Raw genomic sequence first — 18,934 nt, forward strand, 5'->3', positions numbered from 1 at the left:
ATAGTTATTCCAATCTTGGATTTAATATTAAAGTGTATCTAGATCTTTGCATGGTATATATATATCATGAATTCATGATTCATTTCGACCTTACCAATATACTTTGACAAATTATATTTTGAACCTTGGTTCTGCACAGCTTTCGACATCACATGGTCACCTACATTGGATTCAATCCGATCATTAAGAAAAGTTGGAAATGATTTCTTTTACTAATATCCTGAAGCGACTTCATTTCGATTTCTTATTAATAATCCGTAAGGTGACACTGGATCTGTTTTAAATAGTAAACTTGCTGTCCAAAAGAATGCCAATGACCATGAAAGTGGGCAAGTTCCCACCAAACAGACCAAGGAATAAATTTGTTGGTCTAGAACCAGAATTTTTATCAGTTGATATGAATCATAATCAGTCATAACCATTTGGAAACCAAACATAGATAAACTTATCAGTCAAGTACAGTAATATCAGCATGGCATATAACAAATTAGACCCACAACTGTGACAAACTCCATGCTCTCAAGCACATTAACTTAATTGAAAGTTTGAAAGTAGGAAAACAAGGTTGCAAAAATAAAAACATCACGGCATAAGCTTACTTTCCATGAATGGCACTATAGATAGTAAGAGTGTTGATGTTCAGACGGATAACTCAGTTCGAGAGATCAGAATCCCATCAGTGTCTGCATACAGCCATTCACCATCAGTTATTCGTGTGCCTGCAATGGTTATAGGCACATGTCTCTCTCCAATCCCTTTCTTATTTGCTTTCATTGGATGTGAAGCCAGAGCCCTTACTCCAATATCGCACCCATTTATCTCATCAACATCCCTTATACATCCATTGACCACTATACCAGCCCATCCGTTGTTCTGAGCTTGTTGTACAGGGTTGCCTCCTAGTATTGCACACCGCAAGCTTCCACCTCCATCAACAACTAAAACTCTACCATTGCCTCTCTCCTCAAGGAACTCACGAATCAGGACATTGTCTTCAAACACCTTGAGAGTTACAACTGGCCCAGAGAAAACTTGACGCCTGCCATATATCTGGAAAATTGGCTGAAGAGCCCGAAGCTCGCCACTTATAATTAGCTGTGGGTTTGCATCACAAACTTCTGCAGTTGCAGCCATGGCTGTTTCCCAAGAACATAAGAAGATGTCTTTAATTCAGCCAATTAATTCTAGACTCAACAAATCTCCATGTATGAGAACCAAATAGATGGGAAATATGCCATGACGATCAGAATTTTATAACCTTTTTGTTGACCTTGTTTTAAAAGTAAAGCTAATATGAGGCTAAATATCTAACCAAACACTAACAGAGAGAGAGAGAGAGAGGTGTAAAAGTTCAAAGAGAAGTATAAAGCAAATTGGACATCATTAATGAAGCTTTATTAGAAAGTCTTGCATCAAACAGAAAATTGTAACAAAATAAAAGGTCAGCATAAACAGCTTTATGCCTAGCCTAGTAGTCAAAAAAGGTTGGTATAAGATCACCATTGTCCCACTGATGCAGGAGCAAATAAGTCAAATTTGGAATTTTCTGAATTTTTATGTATGCTTGTATTTCTGTTAGCACTTTTTCTGGGTCTGGCCCAGTAGTCTGATTAGTCCCATTATATTTGGTTTACATTTGAAGTTTCATAGTCATCACACAAGTAAATAGGAGCTATTGAGCTTTCTTTGAGTTAATGTATGCTGGTGGAAGTCTTTTTATTTCCATTTCTCTTAGTTCTACAGGATTGACAACCCCTAGATAGTATACCCAATGTTGTTCCTTGCTCTCCAGGGTCTTGAGAAAGGCTGACTGGAAACAGACCTAACCTTTGGCATTTTTGGCACCAAGTACAACCCTTAGACTGAACCCGCATTCCCATACTTGTTATCCCAAGATTTTGCTAGTTCACCATGCAATTGCCTCACAAATAAATACATATGTGTTTGTCTATTATGAATGCAAAACATGGATAATTAATGGAACCAAGTTTTTCTCGACCTTGTGTGCGGATAGTAAGTGATTCCAATGACCCAAGTGATTTTAGGATCCATTAAGTGATTCCAAGTTTCTTCCCTTTTTTATCTTTTTTTTATAACTGTAGAATTTAATTAAATAAATATTAATAACCTCGTTTTTTACCTAATACAAGTTCCCTGTTCTAGCACCAACCAACCATTAAAGACTGGTCAAAAGCTTTCAACAGTATTCATTCAACATTCATCAAGGTCTAAAATTGATCCCAAATATATTCCTTGATTAATTACCTCAATGTGCAAAATCTCCTATTTCAGCAACTCTTCTTTTGTATCAAATCACATCCCCAATGCTCTCATATGAGGACTCTCTCTAGGTTTATATCATCTTTCATCCTACCAAATTTTATCCCAAAACTCAACTTAGAACCTTTGATTCCAAAACCTTTGGATATTCTTACAAATACATTTTGCATTTCTTTTTTTGCAAGGCATGTTCAAAACCCTAGACTGGCTTCTAATTCTTTAGGTGACATCCTCCTCAATCTCTCCCTTGTTATGGATATTCTTACAAATACATTTTGCATTTCTTTTTTTGCAAGGCATGTTCAAAACCCTAGACTGGCTTCTAATTCTTTAGGTGACATCCTCCTCAATCTCTCCCTTGTTATGAATTATTGAAACAAGGTGCTGGGTATGGTCACATTAAGTTATCTCTTGGTCTCCAATCCCAACTGTATCTTGATTTACACTCCTATTGTTACTAAATTTGCATGACATATACTCTGTTTTAGTCCTACTTATTTTAAAACCTCTTGTTTCTATGGCATTTGTCCATAATGCTATATTTGGTTGCAGTGCAATCTTATTTGCACCAGTACAAATGTATGGGAGTGCAAATGAAAAGAATGCAAATTTTGGTTTAATTTTATTTTAGGTTTTACTTTATTCTCTGCCGGGTCTTATTTTACTTCATTTATACTGCAACCGAACAAAGTAAGGTAAAATATGAAACAAAAAAAAATCAAAATTTACACCCAAATCATTTGCACTATTATAATTTTGCATCAATACAAATTTATTTGCACTGCAACCAAGCACAGCCTAAGCTTAATTTTGCATTTGATAGTGCAAGCACATTTTGCTTCCATGCACTCAAATGTGTCTTGTTCCTTCAACCTTTCTCTTTGATTGAATGGGATTCTCAATGGATCTTTTGGATTCAAGCAAGGATGTTTACTTTATTATATGTGGTGCTTTTCCAGTTTTGTACAATATTTCTCTATAAATGGGAAAATAACAAATATTCTTTTTCTGACAAGGCTTCGATGATGATGATGTGAGACAATGCCAACCTTGTAGTTATTGATAATGGTTTGTGAAATATGAGCAAAGTATTCACCAATATTAGTGGCTTCATCAAATGTGTGTATTGTATGTTATTTGATAACAGAAACAAGAGGATGGAGAAAAGGAAAAAAGCAAGAGAGTTTCACAATTTTGACCTTCTTGAAAAAAGTGGTCTGTTGTGATATGTGTGCTTTTTTTTATCTAAAGAGGAGATATATTAAATATTAACTAATATAAGTACACATTCTTGGGGTGTACATCCCATACATGTCTGCTACCACTATTGGATTAACTGTCATAGGAGGTTCCTCATGATACATACATCTTGTAGATAGATTAAGCCCTAAACTAGCAAGAACCAAGGTTTAAAATGTCGATGTCGATGGAAATGTAGGTCATCCAAATATGAGAAACATGTTGGAAATGATGGAAATATCGTATGGAAATATTGTAAAAATTATCGACATGGTGGAAACATTGTAAAATATGCAAAATATAGAATGATATCTTATGAAATGATAAAAGAAGCATTGGCACACCTTTTTAAATTATTGTCTTGTTCCAAATCATTAAACAAAGCTAAGAAACTAATGTTAAAGACAAAAGAATACATTCTGAAGTTGCCCTGTAAACCTTAAGATTCAGAGATTCATGATAGAATGAGTTAAAACAAAATTTTAACTCATAGAAAATGTAAATGGTTGTACTAGATCAACCAAATAATCTATTACACAAACAAAAACTAATATTAAACTTTGTGTTTGAAATGAATATTGAGATAGCTCCAATCATTCCCATGGACACGTGGCGAAACCCTGAGTTGTTTGCCTATTTTAAATCTAACAAACTCTAACCACATTCCCAAAAGTGGGAAAGTTTCCCTCCATCTTCCTCTTTATCTCCATTAGAGTTGGCCCTTCTTCCTCTATAAATAGACGAGGCTCAAAGCCTTCCACACAAGATCACCCATTAGATCACTGTGAGAGCTCCAGTACTCCAACCTTTCGCCTCTTTCAGTGTCTCTCTCTTCCCTTTCTAGCCTTCGCCTTTTCATCCTCACCCAACCTTCCGATCATCTACCGTCCTTCAGATAGAACCCACCGGTTGCCTTACCCTTCAGCCTACACAATACTTTGGACTACTTGTAGAGAAAAGGCCATTAATGTGCTTGTCCTCTAATTGATGTATTCTTTGCAAAGCTAATGATGAGGATTGCTTCAACTTACTAATTTCCTATTCTTTTGTTGTACCTATTTGGAATTGGATTTTTTGCTTTGTTTAGGTGCAGTGGAACCTACCTATAGATGAAAGTTTGCTATTTAATCTGTCAGTCTTTGTGTAAGTATGGCCCATAAAAAGAGGGAGAACCATGTGCAAAAGTATTAGAGCAGCTGCACTTTGGACAACTTGGGAAGAAAGGAATGGAAGAATTTTCCAAGAAAGGAAAGAAGCCTCCTAAATCTCAAGGAATGGATTCTGACAAGGGCAATTCACTAATTGAGAACTATGGAATCATTCCATTTGTTTTCTTTTGATGATCTTTGAAGGAACTAGTTAGTTGTGGCAAGTAGCTCATCTAGGAAGAGTAGAGTTACTATAGAATGGATTCCTCCTTCTGAAGGATGTGTAAAGATGAATTTTGATGTCAGCATAACATAGGCCCTTTTGGTATATGAGGAGTGTTGAGAGATAAGGATAGCAAAATTTTAGCCTTATTCTCTAGCCCTGTGGGGATAGGAGACTCTAATTGGGCTGAGTTACTAGCGGCTTTACAAGTTTCCACATTGGTAACCAACTTGGTGCCGAGAATCTACTAATTGAAGGAGACTTCAAGGTCATTGTGGGCTGGTTGAAAGATCCAGATTCAGTTATTTGGTGCTACAAGGACACCCTAAAGAAAGCTGTCTGGTTAAGAAGGAATATGAATATTAACTTACATTGGGTGGGCAAGTCAGCAAACGCTTTGACTAATCATCTTGCTAAACAAGGGCAAATATCTATACTAGGATGCTTTGTAATGTTGTTTCTTCTAGTGCTTTGATGTAATTTTCACCCTTCAAGAGAGGTTGCACCTCATGCCCCTTTTTGTGTTGCTTGTAACAGTCTTCATCTTTTGATAATAAAATCATCTCTCGATTATCAAAATGATAATAATAATTACCTATACAGTGTTCAGTTATGGGAATCATTTACAGACAGCATAGAGATGTCAACATTGCAATTGTACTAAGAATGAACACCATAAGGTGAAATAAAAATTATGAATATTTGTTAATTTGAATATAGAGCTATTCTACGCAATTGAATAAACAAGATTTTAAAGAGAATAAAAGAATAACCTAACAAATTGACATATCTTGTCAGGAGAATAAGTGGCCAAGATTAGACAAGCTCAGCAAAGTCATATAATGACCCCAAGGGGCTATGCATGGGCCTGGAAAATCAGAACTTCTCCAAGTTCAGGGGAGACTTGACTGGCCATAGATAATATGCCATCTGTCATAGTTGATTGGTAGGAGAGAAGAGGAGAATAGAAATGAGATAGAAAAGTCGAGTGACAAATCTTGGTGTCGCAGCACCCATACTCTTCTTATATTAAGAGTATTTTAAAACAAAGAAGAAAAGATCACAATACTCTTGCACCTAAGTAACTCAAGATGATAACACTTCGCAACAAGTTAGGTCACATATATTATACATGCCCAAATTGTCACATAACATATGATGGCACAAGTAGGGGTGTCAATGGACCAGTTATAATCCAATCCAACCCAACTCAATACGTATCCTAAATTAACTGTCCAAGTCTGATCCAGTCTGAATTTAATGGACAGAGGTCCAATCCAGTTCATTTAAATTCAAATGGATTGGATTGGACCCCATACAATCCATAAAAATTATAATATGCAATATAAAAAATAAAAATAAAAACATAAAAACTACTGAAAAAATAATATAAATTACAAAAAAAGTAAGGAAGAGAGAGAGAGAGAGAGAGAGCCTGTCATTGAATGAAATGGCTTTGAAATAGTGACTGTGAGGGAAAGGCAAAGAAGAAGAAAAGAGGAAGAGAGAGAGAGAGAGAGAGAGATCTGAAAAGGCAAAGGCAGATGAAAAGGAAAGAGCATTGCAGTGATTCAGAATGAATATCGAGCTATCAACTGCAGGATCGAAACCCAAGTTGCTGCAGGTTGAGATGCGGGGCAATCCTGGGGCCAAGTAGATGGGTTCAAGATTCCTGTCTGATGGTTGACTGTACTCTCCTCCTCATGTTTTATATTTAATTAAACGAAGTAAAGAGTGAATTAGACTTGGTATTGAGAGAGAGAGAGAGAGAGAGAGAGAGATGGAGGGAAAACCAAAGGGTGGGAATCAAGGATAAGTAAAGTTTAATTCAAAATTTAAAAACAAGAATGGAAATATGGTTGCTCAAAGTTTTGCATATTCAAGTCATTGAGATTTGGACAGACCATTGGACATCTGAATTGTCCACTCCATTCCAACATACACGTTGGACATTTGATTCTAGATCGGTCTACTCCCATATGTTTTATTGGACTGTCCAATCCATCCAAATGGGATTTTATTTGGATGGGGTCCAGCCTAAACCTGGTCCATTGACACCCCTAGGCACAAGGTGGTTACACTCTATGTGAATACATCAGCAAGTTGCTTCTTGGAGTTTACAAAGGAAGATAAATTTCACCATTGTCCACTTTCTCATAAATGAAATACTTATCAACTTCTATTTGCTCGGTTCTATCATGTTAAATTGGGTTATGGGCTATATTAATGCCTTGTCACAACACAAGGACATAAAGCCTAAAGTAGGAAAACCCAACTTACAAGATTCTTTATCCATAGGATCTCAGCAACTCCATATGCCATAGCTTAATATTCATCCTTTGTGCTTGATCTAACAATAACCATTTGTTTCTTACTCCTCCAAGTGACTATATTCCCATCTACAAATGTACAGTAACCTGTGGTAAATCCCCTATCATCAATGAGTCCTGTCCAATATGCATCTATGCACCCTTCCACTCTGATTTAACCCCATTTAAAATATTGGATTCGTATACCAGGGTGCCTCTTTAAGTACCTAATAACATGTTCTACTTCAATAAGATATAAGGTCCTACAAGTGAGAATATACAGGCTTAGAACGCTAATAACATATGCAATATCTAAGTCCAACTGTGTCATAAGTAAGTATTACAACCTCCCAATGAACCATTGGAACAACTTAACATCTGGTAATAACTCTGCAATTTCTCCTCAAGTTCATGATTAAAGTCCACAAGGGTATCTGCTGGTGTGGACCCTAATTTTTCTATTTCCTTGAGGAAATCTAAGATGTACTTTCTTTATGAGATAAAAATATCCTTTTGAAATCTTGCCACTTCAATGCCAAGAAAGTACTTTTAAGGGATAAAGATCCTTAACTTTAAACTGGGATGACAAGTAACTCTTCAACTTTTGAATTTCCAGCTCCCAATTACCTATAATAATTATGTCATCGACATACACAATCAAGAAAACAATATGGTCATTCTCCCTTTTAGTAAACCAAGTATAATTTGTCTAGTACTGCTTGAATCTCACTTGCTAAATAACTTTGTTAAATCTGTCAAACCATGGCCCAGGAGATTGGTTCTAATCTCCAAGTCTGTTCAGTTGGTTCTAATCTGTCAACCCAACCAAGAGAACATAACTTTATATTAAAGGGAGTGAAAGTACAATACTGCCCTTACATAAGAAAATCAAATACAATAAGGTACAGGGGTGTCTAGTATACATACTACACTAATATGATACAATAGATAAGTACAAAGACAAAATTGCCCCTTCTCTCTACATCATCTATCATAACATGTAGAGATCTTCAACCACACGTCCTCTACTAATCTCTTCCCTAAGGTCAAATCCTAGAAAACACAGGAGTCAGTAATAAAGGTCAAAAATAAATTAAAGATTTTGTGATGGTACTAATATAAAGAGGGTTATTATGTAGTTTTAGGACATAAAAAACAGAAGATGAGTAAAGACCAATAGGAAGGGAAGCATTTCCCTCCAACTGTCAATGTACACATCCATATTTCTCTAATTGATCATGCATGGTACTTAGAATCTCCTCCTAGGTCCAAAACTCATAGGATACACTTCGAAAGGACTATTTTGGTTTACTGTTATTGATTTTCTTGACTTGAAGAGGTAGAGGCTACATTGACAACATTAAACTTCTTTCCTGGTTTGTTCTTAAACTTGTTTGGTTTACTAACCTAGTCCCAACATGTCTCCTTAGTATGCCTAGGTTTCTCACAATGAGTACACCACAGTTTATCCTTGTCATCTTCAACTGATTTCTTATAAGTCTCCACCTTCTTGTTACAATTTATAAGAGCAACCAGCTCCCCCTCAAGAGGATTCATAGTAGTCTTCTGTAATCAGACATAGAGCTCCTAAAGGGTGGGAAGATCCTTGTCTCCCAATACCTGAACTCTAATAGGTTTAGACTTAATTGAGAATGCAAATACATGTTGTAATACAAGCTTCTTGTAAGCTAAGGTATCTCTTTTACTCTCCCAGTCTAAGGTTTGGTGGTGAACAAATTCTTTCCACATGGATGTGAGTGTAGGATAGTAGGCTAAGAAGTTTTTCTCACCTTGTTGACAAGCAAAAGACTCCACTTGAAGTTGGTAGAGATGAGCAAAATGACTCTATTCAGCATACGTTAACTTCGCTTGGTCCCATATTTCCTTGGTTGTTTCAACTTTCAACCCACATAAAGTTCTTACAGATGCAGGCTGCATTGAGGACAGCAACCATGGCATGAGCATATAATTCTTTTGCTCTCATTCCTCATGAGTTGCCCCTTCTTCTTGAGGTTCCTTAATCTTCCCAGTTAAGTACCCCAACTTTCCCCTTCCTCCAATAGGCAACTTCACACCTTTGGACTACTCCAAATAATCAAGGCCATCAATTGGAGCAATTGAAATTAAAAAATTTACATTGTCCAGGCACCTACAGCTACAAGTTGCACCCCTGAAATTCTAAAAGTAGCTGAATCATCCAGCGCCATGGTAGGCACCTTACATAACATGGGACTTAATGCTAGAAAACACTAATAGATACCTAGAATCAACCACCAACTGTAACCAGCAAAGTTCTGTCACCCCTTCAACTGATCCACACCAGTTGATGTAGAATACATTTAGGCTTCACCAACAGTAACCAGCAATACTACTATCACCCCTTCAAGGCTTCAACTGATCCACACCAGTCAATGTAGAAAAGATTTAGGATATACCAACCACTACAGATTATATTTGGTCTCCACAAACCAAAAAATATAGATCACAGGTTTACGTAAACCAGGAAGAAGATTGTTCCCATATCTGTCATTACCCTATTACAAATTTCTCAGATCTGTCATTACCCAACACTGGTAGGATCTGCGCAAAACATGTACTATACTCCATAATCTGATAATAACCCTAACAGTTGCATGCAGAAGCTATTATATCATCATCTATAGGTATAAAACACTCAAAAGAATAAACCTTGGTCTCACAACCAAGAAAGACTGAGAGGAGAAAGAGATCTGAGTGGGCGATCTGACCAGAAAATTCAGAAGATTCACAACCACTATGTACAGAGATCTAGATGAGGAAAATAAAGTATGAAAATCCAATCAGATCTACCACAGATTTTTTTATCAGTAAAACTTCATTTCATTAAATTAATTAATTAAAACATTACATACTATTATTTTTCTAAGGGAGCTCTGTCCTTTTACAAATGAAAGAACCCAATTAAAATTCTGCCCAGAAAAGTTGTTACCTGTATACCCCTTGTTTAGCTAAGCAATCAGTCATCCCATTTGCTGTTCTCTCCTTCCATCTAAAAGTTGCCTCCAGCTCCTTTGCTATGTTGTTGATCTCTCTTATAGTGTCTGTGAATCCACATTCCCAGATTACTATCATTCATCCAAGATATTACCAATTTTGAATCCCCTTCCACCTCTACATGTTGGAACCTCGTTGCTTTCCTATCCTCATTCCTTGAAGCAATGCCATCACTTCAGCTAAGGAATCCCCCACTCCAAGAGGACCAGAGCAAAGTGCCCCTTGACATTCCTGGGTTTCCCAAAGAGAGGTTGCTTGATCTTGTTCTTGTTTTGATTTTGGGGTTGTTTACTTTGTTTCAGTGGGTGATCTTGTTCTTTTTTTATTTAATAAATTATCTTCCTTATTTATCTTAAAAAAAAAAGGAACAATAAGCCAATTGAAAATTTCAGGGTATGGTGTCACAAGAGTTGAATGAAACTCTTAGAAGGACAGAAACAGGGAGCCTTCTTTTCTTCTCTTTTTTTCCTTTTTCCAACCTTTTGGTCAATTATGAAAAAGAGATCAACTAGATAGAAAGAGAAAAGAAAGAAGATAGAAAGGCTATCACACCTAACAACAAAAGAGGGGGAGCATGCAATACAGCCTTCTAACAAAGGGCCAACAAATGAAATGCACAAAAATACAAAGCATAGTTCAACCTGTTAGACAATGCTCATAAAACAGCTCACTCCTCAAAACCCCAACTCTAGAAAAACTATGAGCTAAGGAGCTAGCTAAGTTTTTTCCTTTTTTATTGGTAAATGGTAAAATTGAAAATTTATTAGGTTATGCTAAAAAATTGAAATAGTGTACAAAAACAAATTTGGTGAGTATCCCTCAAACTATAGTCTAGTCCATACACCTCAAGGAGCTAGCTAACCTTGGGGTGTATCTGAACAAGATGTTCAAATAGATGCCAAATATCTAGCCTTCTCAAGTAGGGACTCAATCTCAAAGACCTAGTACAGTAGTTTTTTATCAAATCAAGGTGAAGAAGAATGTATGCCCCTATTTCAAACCAACTTATTCCTTTTTCTATTACTATTTCTTTCTTATACCCATTCACAAGGTTCAAAGCATCGATACAGTACACCCTACCAGACATATCATATCGTATTGACGGTCCACCAAAATGCCTAAAATTAGGAGTTATAAGATTTTGATGTTTTCAAACATTAAATACATGTTTTACAATCCCCCTGTAAAAATCTGACACAAAAAGAAATTAAAAAAAAAAAAAAGTGTATTGGTCACCAAAACGCACAATACACCTATTGATGTGTATCAGGTGTATCAATACTTTGAACTTTGTCCATTCATAAAACATGATCTGATATTTAAATCATCAATAAATGTTAAAAAGAACCCAAGATACTGTCTAAAGTTCCAAGGTCATATTGGCATTTCAAAAAATTATTCATCCTACCAAACATCCTGACAAGACACAGACACAGAAACATGTGCACATGTAGGGAGAGATGCATGTTTCAGTCTGGTCCCAACTGATCTAAACAATAAGATGTTAAGAGTTCCATGTTTATGATAGAAGGAACTGTTCCAATGAATACTCATCAAAGAAGTTTAGAACAAAAAGTTATTTTTATTAGATATTACTGATTAAGACCTTTCTGCCAAAAAACTGCTAAAGGTTAGGTCTGTTTCCAGTCCACCCTCCCAAGACACCAGATAACTGGGGCCAACATGGGATAATGGCCATTTTTGGTACTGATCAAGACCAAGTTCATGGATTAATTGACAATGTAGAAGATCCCTAACATGACAAGGGGTTATGCAACTAGAGGTGGCCCATAATTGAGGACATCTATCCTGCCAAAGGTGATTTATTCAATGACTGAAAGCTGAAAAGTAAGAGAGGGAGTTTCAAAATGTGAAAAAATCTTAGACTCATAGTGCAAAAGGTGTTATGGTGCTAAAAATTAATACAGGTATTTTCCATGACTGCATCAACTTAACTGTCTATATGTGTATGTTTCCATGCATTCCCCGAAAGTACAGACTACAGATTGGTCTGTCCATGGTTTGATGGACAACTTTCTATGGAACTAGCAAAGTTTACTATATCAGTTCCATGTACACTGTGGATCAAAATTTTAGCCAAATTATGTAACCTAAGTTAGGAAAGCGAACAACTAACTTTCAGAAAATAAGCAACAAATGCAAAAAATCACATGATTTTACCAAGGAGCCCATGAATCTCAATGTTCAAAAGATATCTGATAAAAATATTGTTTTGTGTTGAGATTTTTAAAGGTTTAAAGTTCGCAGTTTCATAATAAAGAATTTACTTTCCATTTCCTGATCCTCTTAATTAGATGTCTCAATAGGAATGAATTACTATGGAAATGCTCACAGAAGTCTCCATGTCTAGTCATTAACATTTCTAGAATTTTCCTATGATTCTTTCTAGTGCTCTTTCTATAGGTCCTAGAGATGATATCTCTCTGTATGAGTCAATCACCATTTATTTCTTGTTGATTAAGTCAATCTTTTCTGTATCTTCCAGTAATTTTGGGTGCTTCTCAGAAACTACCAAACTTGCACCAGTTTACAATCAGGAAGATTATTTACAAATTTTCAAATTCAGTATATAGCTTATATGTTGCCAAGAGCTATAGGGAAAGAAAAATTGCTCAACTGGAAAATAATCGGTTTACAGAAAGTATGTGGTCAACTGTCTGTAAGATTATCAACATGAATCATAAGGGAACTTAAGCAATTACGGAGATGATTGCTTGAATTTGTTTTTTATTTCTTTTTTGTTTTCCTTATTCTACTGAGAGAGGACTGCTCAACGTAACAAGCAGAACAATCAAGATATATCATTAGTTTCTAAATACCTAAGGATTTTTGTTTAATTTAAAAGGTATAACCATTTTATCTAGTTTATGTATTTGGTGCCCGCCTTTCTCATGTTTCACTTATTTCAAGTATAGTGCTCTATGCCCAAATTTTTTAAGAAGAACAATTAACTTCCAACAATTCAGGGCATGGATCAAAGTAGTAAGAAACGATAAGTGCTCATAATTTAAACAATGGACATGTAGCCAACCCCATATAGTTGGGATAAGGCTTAGATGATGATGATGATGAATTAACTTCCAAAAATCTGTATTTAAGTTGTCTCATTCTCTGGGGTTTTTTTTGTGAGAACTCGGTAGAACAGATCCCCCCTCCCCTCATTTCCTGCACCAGATTGTTAATGATGCTGCAAATCTAGTATGCTTCGACAGATCTGGCAAACAATTCCACTACAGGATCGATCGGATTATCAGACTAGGACTAATTTAAGTCAAAAATCACCGTAACCAAGATTAACCCGAATAGCCATTAATGTTCAAAACAAGCAATTAAGTTGAGACACATGGAATTGTAGGCTGACATATTCCCAACATCCAATTCGCCCACAACCTTTCATCCGCCAGTAGATCAATTCATATCAACTATAGCAAAAATAAATGTACAAGCGTGACAGATAGCTTACAGAATCTTTCTTGGGTTTGTTTTACCTTCAAGCACGGGGATCCGGATCGAGCACCAGATAGAGATGGGACTCGAAAAAGAACTGTCGCTTTTGATTGCAGAGGGGACCGTGGAAGATCGAATCTGGTAGGAGTGGAGAGTTGTGCCTGAGAAGAAAGAAGGTATTTATGGATTGAGCCGACATGGCGACGCCGGGGTCATTCACACGTCAACCGCTTTCGTCACAACTGAGAGTAAACGTGATCCAAGTGGATATAAAAGATATATGTGAGGGTATATTTGTCAATTAAAATAAATAAATCTATATATCTACAATATATTTATCTATAAAAATTGTGAATAGCTCCCATCGTTTTTATTATTTTTTTACTAAAACACTCATTTTTTTAATTTGGTCACTCCCTTCTATAAAAAATAAAAAATTATAACTTGGGTATTAATTTTTAGTGCATTTCATTCCCTCGTCTCATATTTAATTCTTTCTCTCATTGAATCCTATATTCAAGGTATTTTTACCTATCATCATTATATTTCTATTTCACTAGTTAAATCCATGAATACCAATATTAATAGTATAAATCCTATATTCTTTAAATCAAATAAAAATTAAATTAGTTTTTTTAAGTAGAAAGTAAGTAGTTTTACTATTTGAGTTGAGTTGAGTCGAGCCGAGCCAAATACTTTGGCTATTCGAGCTCGTCTCACTAAAATTATGTTAGGCTTGATTCGAGCTAGAGACTTGAGCTCGAGCTCGGCTTGGTTCAAAGCTCACACGTTCGAGCTCGGCTTGGTTCAAAGCTTGCAAGTTCGAGCTCGGCTTGGCTCGAACTCGATTACAAGCCAAGTTTTTTCGTAAAAAATAAAAATTATAAATATAAAAATACTTTTTTATTTTACATACAAAAAATTAAGAATTGTAAAAAATACTTATTATTCTATATATAAAAATGTTTTTTATTTTACATAAAAATAAGAATTATAAAAATTTACTATTATACATAAAAATAAAAATTATATATTTATATATGTATATGTATATGTATATGTATATGTATGTATGTATGTATGTATGTATGTATGTATGTATGTATGTAATAAAAAATATTTATTTATTATACTATGCTCGATTAGGCTCGCAAGCTTCACAAGTCGAGCTTCATTGGGCTCGAGCTCAACTCGATTAACAAACGAGCCTATACATCAAGATCGAGCTCAATTCAAAGTTCGGTTTAAACCAAGCTGAGCTCAAATAGCTCGTGGCTACCCCTAACTAAAAATATAAATGTAGATAAATTGAAAAATTAGAAAATTTTATGCACAATTCTAATATTATGTATTTGTTGTATTAGGCAAATATAGATATGATAAATAAAAAGTATTTTTATTAATGATGAAAATGGGATAAAAAAATTTTAAACCAATCCATATGTGAAACCATTTTCCTCTTTGAATGGTGGGTTAATAGTTCAACTATTTAGATCATTTGATCAATCCATGATGTCATAGTTAAATAATATATTTTAAAAAATTAAAAAATACAAAAAAAAACTACATTATAAAATTTTAGACATGTATCTAATATTATATATTAATTCATATTAAAAAAAGATAAGTGTGATAAACAATAATTGTTTTTATTAATGATGTAATGGAATACAAAATTTAAGACCAAATGATGTTGTTATAATTGAATAATTAAATTTTAAAAAGAAAATTTTAGTAGAAAACTTGGCACATCTTTAGTATTATACAACCATCATATTAAAGAAAACAAGTGTGATAAATAAAAGTTAATTTTATTGATGGTGAAAATGGAATACGAATTTTAAAATTGTCTTAAAAAGGAAAATGTTTTCCATTCAAGGGAATGGTTCAAGAATTCAATAGTCTAGGTTAACCCATAATGTCACAATTAAATAATAAAAAATGAAAAATAGATAGAAATACTAAAAGCTATAAAAAGAAGCAGAAAAAAAAAAGTTTATAGAAAAATTAGGAGATATGCCTAACACTATACATTCATCATATTATCCAAAATTAAGTGTCATAGTTAAAAAAACTAGGCACATATCTATTATTATTGTTGTTATTACATCTAAAAGGGAAAATTGCATATAGGCACCCTGTACTTTGGGGGTAGTTACACTTAGGGCCTGAACTTTCAAGAAAAACAACCAAATGCCCTAAACTTTGGAAATGTACAATCAAGTTCCACCAATAGCAATCCGCCAATTATCTTGAGAAGGTGATTCATGTGCACTTTCAAAGCTATTAAAATCCCAAAAGCACCTTTCTCACCAACCTCCCATCAAACTTCCATTTTCTCTTCCCTATTGCCAAATAGTCCAACACCATTAGTTGACCTTGAAAACATTGGATTTGAAGTGGTAAGAAGAAGGCAGTAGTGCATAGAAGAGCATGCCACTCATATCCCTCTATCATTTCCTCTTTCAAACCTCATCATCTCCTCTTCAAAATTCGAAATCCTCATCACCTGCAAACAAGAAGGTTAATTATCAAATCAAAAGCTGAAATTTTGGATCAAAGCTAGGTCATGCCAAGAAAATTTAATGTTTTAATCCCATGAAGACAAGAGATCTAATGTTGTGAAATCATATGAAAAAAGTTCTCAATAGTTGAAGTTGATTCTATTGAAAAGAAAGTGGTGACAACTGCAACATAACTACCTTCAATCATCTTTATTCTCACACTAAATGCCTAAAAAAGTAGAAGCCTATTGATTGAAATTTAGTGCCTTGTCATGTGCAATTTGCAAAAAATTGAAATTGTCTCATACAAATAATAAGAAATGCAAATAGTCCAGTATTTTTTACCATCATATGTTTAATACTTGCATAGTCTCATGTACAGAGCATAGGCTTTCAGAGTTTGGCTGCCATCATAACGAGGAAAGTGCACTTATATGGTTGCAACAACCTTGTAAATGAGACACATGGCACATGTACTAAGGTTCTCAATGTATCAAGTTTAAGAGTTGAAAAAGAAGTGAATCCAAATAACCATTTGTAGTATATTTGTGTATTTGTCAATAACCAATTGAACCTGGGATCCACCATCGATGTACCCAATGTGATCATTTTTGTTTTCTTTTACGACTTTGAAATCCCTTTGAGTTGACCTATATACATCAAACCATTGTAGGTTTGGGCTAATTTTAGGCTTAGATCATATAGCTTGTTCTTTGTTTTGGATTCCCTCCCTTTAATTAGTATAGAAAAGTCTTTGTAATTTGTTTTAGTGTTGTTCCAAATCTGTTGCAATCTTAAATAAATTAGGAAACAATGGGCAATTTAATAATTTTACCACCTATCATGATGTTAGTTAATAGTGTTGGACTTGTGTGTATACTTCCAAAAGCTTAGGGTACTTGGTTGTCAAATTAGAAAGTTAGGCCCTTAAGTGTCCTACCCTCAAAGCCATGGATGCTTATTTATAATTTACCCTTATCTAAAATTGCCATGTACAACACAAGTGAACAATTACTAGTCTACACTATAAAGCAACCACTTAACTGTATTTTGGTGCAAGTAACAAAAGTTCAATTTAATCATATTACATCAAATTTATATTTTTAGCTCAAGTTTTACACATGCATAGTACATGCCCTGGTTGTCCAAGCAAATCCCTTAAATTACTTGTTTTTTTTTTTTTCAAAAGGTCTTATTAAACCTCCCCTCAATTTTGACTTGCCTTTAAGCCTCTTTTGACCTTTGGAGTTGAAAGGGACTTATACGCCCTTTCTATTACATTAAATCAACTTTTCTATCATGGATTATTATAATGCCAACCTTAACTTTATGCAAAATCATCAAATGTTTGATGATTGAAATGCCCTAAAACCTTTAACTAAAAAAAAACCCTTAGACCTATGATGATCTATTCCCATAGTCTATTTTGTTTAATAGGAATCAAAATGGGAATTAGAATCAATTGGAATTGGATTTCATTTCCAAGGGAGGGGGAGGGAATGGCCATTCCCTTTAATGGGGGAGTGCCACTCCATTAGGAATGAGAATCCCAATTCCGCCCAACCAAATAATTGGAATCGGAATGACCCATTGTGATTCTAACTCCAGATCCTTATTTCCATGAACCAAATGGGCCTTTAATTCTTTAACCAAAATAAAATAAAATACTATTAAGACTTTCTTTACGCAAAAACAAGCATGTTTATACCATTAAATATGAACTACTAAAATATATTTACCTATACTAATAATTTAAGGGTAAAGTTGAAATTGGGAAAATTCTAGTAACTTAATAAGAAGAATTAGTATAAGCATTAAGCATAATAGAGGAAAATTGTGGTAACTTAACAAGAGGAAAAATCAAAATATAAAAGTTGATTGGATCCATATATTGTAGCAATCAAAGATGTAAATACAACTAATGGGCTTGTATGGAAGATTTTCTAGTAGCTATCCACTCTCTTCCTTTGTATGTTCTCCCCATAGTGTTAGTATCATGACCTTGAATTATATCAATTGAGAGAAAACTTATAATTAATATTTTTTTTTCAATAACTAGTAAACTTGTTCACAGGTCAGGTTTTGCCTCTATATTAATAGAATAAAGCCAAGCCTAAGACCAAGCCCGACCATCATATAAAGCCTAAAGCCTGACTAGAAAACTAAAAAAACTTTTTTATTTATATTAAATGACCTCAAAACCTAAAAATAATAAAATATCTTACTATGGCTTGAAAAACTAGAAGAAGAGCAAAGAAAAAGCATATTATATGTATATTTTTATTATATAAAATATATTTTTTGCTATATAATATATTATCAAGTCGGGCTCAGGCTCAGGCTCGTGCCGAGCTTTTTTGAAAAAACCTGTGCCTAACCCGAAAAAAGTCAGGCTCAGAATATTAGGCCCGAGCCTGAGCCCGCAAGCCTAAATTCATGTCCAAACCCGACTTAGAATAGGTCGGGCTAGGCCGACCCCATGAACATGTCTAATAACTAGTAAGTGTGTATATGTTTTGCACGTGACAATTTTTTATGATGATGATGATATTAAATAATATGTTTCCAAAATTTTCTACATTTTTTATATTTATATATTTATAAAAAGTATTCTTATTTATCACACTTATTTTTGTTTAATATGATGAATATGCAATATTGCAGATGTGCCCAAATGTTTTTTATTTTTTTGTATTTTTTATAGATTTGTATGCTTTCATATATATTTTT

General features: G+C 34.5%; 1 protein-coding gene across 2 annotated transcripts; it reads right to left on the reverse strand.

Annotated features, from left to right (window-relative positions):
• Positions 1–421: 421 nt before the first annotated feature.
• Positions 422–13,900, reverse strand: LOC148873176 (putative 4-hydroxy-4-methyl-2-oxoglutarate aldolase 2). 2 transcript variants are annotated; one of them, XM_088960242.1, is made up of 2 exons: positions 13,742–13,900; positions 422–1,136 (listed from the first exon to the last, which is right to left on the reverse strand). In XM_088960242.1, exon 2 carries the CDS (start codon positions 1,132–1,134, stop codon positions 640–642), a length of 495 nt encoding a protein of 164 aa, XP_088816368.1. In that variant the 5' UTR covers positions 1,135–1,136; positions 13,742–13,900; the 3' UTR covers positions 422–639. The 2 variants fall into 2 exon arrangements, with proteins under 2 accessions (XP_088816368.1, XP_088816369.1); XM_088960243.1 differs by having other exon boundaries at positions 13,717–13,868.
• Between the last annotated feature and the right edge of the window lie 5,034 nt (positions 13,901–18,934).

The sequence above is a fragment of the Nelumbo lutea genome, chromosome 1 (assembly GCF_056320005.1).
Source record: "Nelumbo lutea isolate HS-2025 chromosome 1, American lotus-T2T, whole genome shotgun sequence".
Classification (NCBI taxonomy): Eukaryota; Viridiplantae; Streptophyta; class Magnoliopsida; order Proteales; family Nelumbonaceae; genus Nelumbo; species Nelumbo lutea.

What these genes read in the sequence shown, in the direction of transcription:
- LOC148873176 (XM_088960242.1), bottom strand. Translation starts at nt 1,134, where the DNA reads ATGGCTGCAACTGCAGAAGTTTGTGATGCAAACCCACAGCTAATTATA.